Consider the following 4,480-nt stretch of genomic DNA (forward strand, 5'->3'; position numbering starts at 1 on the left):
GTGGATGGATGGATGGAATATAAAAAAAAAAAAAGTGTCAACCAATAAGAACTATACAACTGCTATTAAAAAATGGCCATCAGGGAAAAGCAGCAAAATGCAATAAAATTTAAGCAATAAAACATATTGAATAAATAACTTTTTTTTTCGCAAAGCAAAAACTGTATGACTTTATGAGCTGTGTTATTCTCATTTTAAAGGTTAAATAGCTTTAATGGCCTCTTTTTTGAGGAAAAGTGGTAAAACTCCATTTTCGACCATCATATTTGCATTAAGGAGTTTTTGAATGTGCCATAGGCAGAGTTTGAACAGCACTGTCCACTTTGAGCTCACTGATGCAGAGATACGACAAAATTACCTGAATCAGCCTTTTAACGGCACATAACTAAACAGAGAGTCAGTTTGTGCAGCATACAATATTACTTGGTTTCAAACAGGCTTCACACTTATATAGGCTGAAAGCTAAATTTCACTTGCGACTATGTGACTTCACTAAATAAACAAACATCCTAAAGCTGAGTTTATTGACGAATCCCAGTCAAAGAAAAGACAGTCACAGTTTCCACATTTGGAAATGAACTCACCAGTGTGAAACATAATCAATTAGAAATAGTGAGGTCTTTTTTAACTTGCATTACAAGTCACCACAGGCTGCAATATGAGATTAATAATAACAAAATTACAGAGAAAAATTAAACAAAATGTGTTTTTCACAGGGTAGTCCAAAGGGAAGGTTCAAACCTTCAATCCAGTCAGAGTGCAGGTCAAATGTCTTTAGAGGATTTTGTTCTGGATCATTGAGTTTAAGTAGGAAACCTACTTTGCAGCATTTAGCTCAAGCTGATGCAGGCAAATCAAAACTGGACCAAATTAAATCATCATGAAAACAGCTAATTTCAATTCAGTGAATTTCTGTTCAAATTACTTTTCAGAGGCATGTTTGATTATTAGCTAGAGCGTTGTTGTGCACTCATTTCTACAAGCATTCCTTATTTGAAGTCCATTTGTGAAAGACAAATACAGGAAATGACAATAAAAAGAACAATACAAAAAGTGTAAAGACCATTTCATTTCAAATATGGAATTAAATTATTAGTTCCCAATAATCAACCAAAAGAAATCTCACCAAAAAAAAGAGTGAATAAATATCAACAGAACAACGATGAGGGAAGAAGTCTTACATTAAATCCCACCACTAAACTTCAGTCAAAGCTAAAATTGACTTCTATGGCAGCTTTACGAAGTCTTCTTTGAAGCGAATACGTAAAGAATAATGGAATCAAATTTGAGTTCTTCAACTTCAATGCGAGTTTCTCAGCCACCTTTCAATAAAATGACATGTAAGGACAGTATCTTACCTCCTTTTTTAACATGAATGTGATTATTAGTGTGTTTGCAGCTCACACTAAAGCCGACCGACACATTTTCCAGTTTCACCAGTTTATGCTAAGATGCAAAAACAACAAGTTCACGTCAGCATCTCCTCCAATCATCTTACAAGAAAACGAAACTGAAGAGACTGGATTTCCAAATCTCAATGAGTCAGGGATTACTGTAAAATAATTTTTTTTTTTAATGTTATTTTGTGTGAATTTCCAGCATCAGCAGAGCGTTTGTGAAGCTGACCTGCAGCGGTTAATCTGGGGGTTTGGTTTTGGGGGGTGGAAAGAGGAGGGGAATGCACCCAAGTGGGACTGATACCCAAGGCTGACTATTTATAAGAGAAACCTGCACAGAGTGATGGGACATCTCCCTGTCATCGAGCGTTACAGGAGAGCAGCCACGGGTGGACAAAACACAGGTAAGGGACAGCGCATTTCTGGATTCAAGGAGAATATAGATCAAGAAAGTAGCACTAGTTATTGCACCTCTTTGACATTTAACCTTTAAGGTCTGTGTGAATCTTTTCCCAGGATGCACGTCTCCATAGCCCTTCTCTACATCTCCCTAATGGCGGCTCCTGAGTGCACAAGTCTCCCAACGACAGAAGACTCCATCAGAATCTCCATAAGCAGCATCATAAACATTGCTCAGATAACTCTGGTGCACATCGATAAACTGAAGACAACGGTAGAAATGGAGCAGAATCTACAGCTTTCAACTATAATTTCCATTTTTTTTTTAATTCCTGTTTTCCTCAGTTGCAGGTTTCTGCACAAATCGAAGTGCACGCCCCTTCCATCGAGGGCCTGACCGGGATCAGCCGTGACCTCGGGCACTTGGAGTCTGACCTCAGGAGCCCGTTCACAGACCTGCTGGACCAGGTCGTGGTGGACGTGTCCAGTCTGGACGGGAGGGTGCGCTCCCTCGCGGCAACCATGAACTGCACCACCCACGCCAGGCCGACGGCAACGGCCGCCGACGGTCCGTTCCCGCACAGCCGCCTCTACCTGACGCTGGTGAAGCTGCAGCACTACCTGGAGAGTCTGGTTCAAAACAAGGACAAGCTGAAGATCTGCTGACTGGCTCCCATATATTGCAGAGTGTGGTCGACAAGGTACCTGGTTCTAAAATGAGCGTCCGCTTCAGTGATGAAAAGCTTGCACTTTGTTTTTCTACATATTCATGTCATGCATGGAGCTTTTGACATATGCTAAACACGTGGTATGTGAACGACGAGGCCATATTTGTGCAGATTTACAACTATAAGACACTATACTTTTCTACGTTTAACGATTGTGTTATCTTTTTCTTTTTTTTTTAATAAAATGCGATATTAAGCAGAAACATGAAGCATTTGATTGTCAGGTGCTTCAAATGAAATGAGTAAAACATTTTCTAATAAACTTGAAATGAAACAAACCTCTTGAGTGTCAATTTATTATCATGTAATGTTCTATGGAAAAAAATGAATAGTTAAAAAACACATACATTAAGTGATCCGTTTTAAATGTTCTTTATATGGTGGGAAATGTCCAGCTCAAACTGTGCATTTTAAGTAAGGTATTCAGAGTGATTGCATGAGCAACTTTGATGTAAATTTTGAGGTAAAGTAAATAACTTTCTCAGCTTATTAGTTTAACTTGCTTTTAAAATTCAAAGTCGACTTACTTTAAAAGGGAATTGAATGGGAGGAAAACAGCAAAAAATGAAAAGCAGCAAAGAGGAGATGATTTTCTGTGAAAAATAAGCACAGGAACTTTACAAAAAAATGCCACTAAATCCTAAACTCTGACCCACATACAGTATATCCATATGGAGAGTATGTAGGATATACAGATGTACACAAGCACGACTAATAATCAATCACTGTTCAAAGGATTCAAATCAGTAGAGAAATAAACAGATTAATTTAAAGAAAAGTGTGTGTGACAGCACAGAGGGTGAGTCAGTCACACAGTGAGACTGCAGGTGGACAAACAGACGTAACTAAATATAAAAATATATTTATTAATCGCAAATCAGTTACTGATAAGATGAACCTTTTGCAAGTTTTTGTGTTATTCACAAGTCAGCTGGGAAATGTATAATGGAAGCTAACATTGGTTTGTGGAGTTACTTGATATTTCCGGCTTTCTCCCCCTGAAAACACACAAAGAAAAAAAGTGCTAAATACACAGCTTCTGTAATTACTGAAAGTCAAATGGAGTAAAAACCAAATTAACATTTCACATTGATATGTAAAAATATCTGATCAATAATTTAGAAATCTGCTGGTCCATTTACAGAGAAAAAGTGGTTTTAGTTTCTATTACCGTCAGTTGAAACCAAGAAATGCTCAAACTTTGAATTACTGAATAATGAGATCCAGGAAACAGAAGCCCTGCTGGGAATTCTTGGGAAACTTTCTCAAAAAGAAAAGCTGGAAAAATAAAATAAATCTCATGCGAAGCAGTAATATTGCATTCAGACTATTTTCTTTCTTTAATCTCAATTGGGCCACTACAGGGAAATTATAACAAACATTTATGATGACAGAAAGAAATGTTTGTTTCAGTTTGATAAAAATGTAACCAATATTTTAAAATGTTTAAGGGTTGGCTATAATCCTTTAAACAGTTTTGAAAGTCCATGTATTTCTTGAACTGCTCACTATCTGCAGCCTTAAGTCTGCACATAGTCTCTCAACCTCATTTTATACTAATTCTGTTCAGCTGCAGGGAGAAACCACTGAAATCTCTTCAGTTCTTGATCATATCTGCCCATCTGCCCACAGAGTGCTCCCCACAGTGGACGAATTAGGAATGGCAGGAACAGAAAAAAAAAAAGAAAAAAAAAGTACTTATATCTTTCATCTGATTCCACAACTGGCACCAAACAAAGTTTAAAGCAAAATAAGAGTGCCTCCATCTGGATTTTGAATCTGGAGGATTTCAACAATACAAAGTGGATCTGCATAATTTCTACATCAACATGATCGGTACAGTGTCGGGATATTCGTGTTCATCAAGTCTGACAAGAAAATTAGATTTTATAAATGATTCTAATTATTGCTCGATGAAAAGAAAGAAAAAAGAATTCATGATGCGAAATTGTTGCT

The 4,480-nt window shown here is 37.3% G+C and overlaps 1 protein-coding gene across 1 annotated transcript; it reads left to right on the top strand.

Moving 5' to 3' along the window:
* Positions 1–1,914: 1,914 nt before the first annotated feature.
* Positions 1,915–2,462, top strand: lepb (leptin b). The gene is made up of 2 exons (XM_030113675.1): positions 1,915–2,070; positions 2,142–2,462. The coding sequence occupies exons 1-2, from the start codon at positions 1,915–1,917 to the stop codon at positions 2,460–2,462; spliced, it is 477 nt and encodes a 158-aa protein (XP_029969535.1).
* The last annotated feature ends 2,018 nt before the right edge of the window (positions 2,463–4,480 follow it).

The sequence above is a fragment of the Salarias fasciatus genome, chromosome 17 (assembly GCF_902148845.1).
Source record: "Salarias fasciatus chromosome 17, fSalaFa1.1, whole genome shotgun sequence".
Classification (NCBI taxonomy): Eukaryota; Metazoa; Chordata; class Actinopteri; order Blenniiformes; family Blenniidae; genus Salarias; species Salarias fasciatus.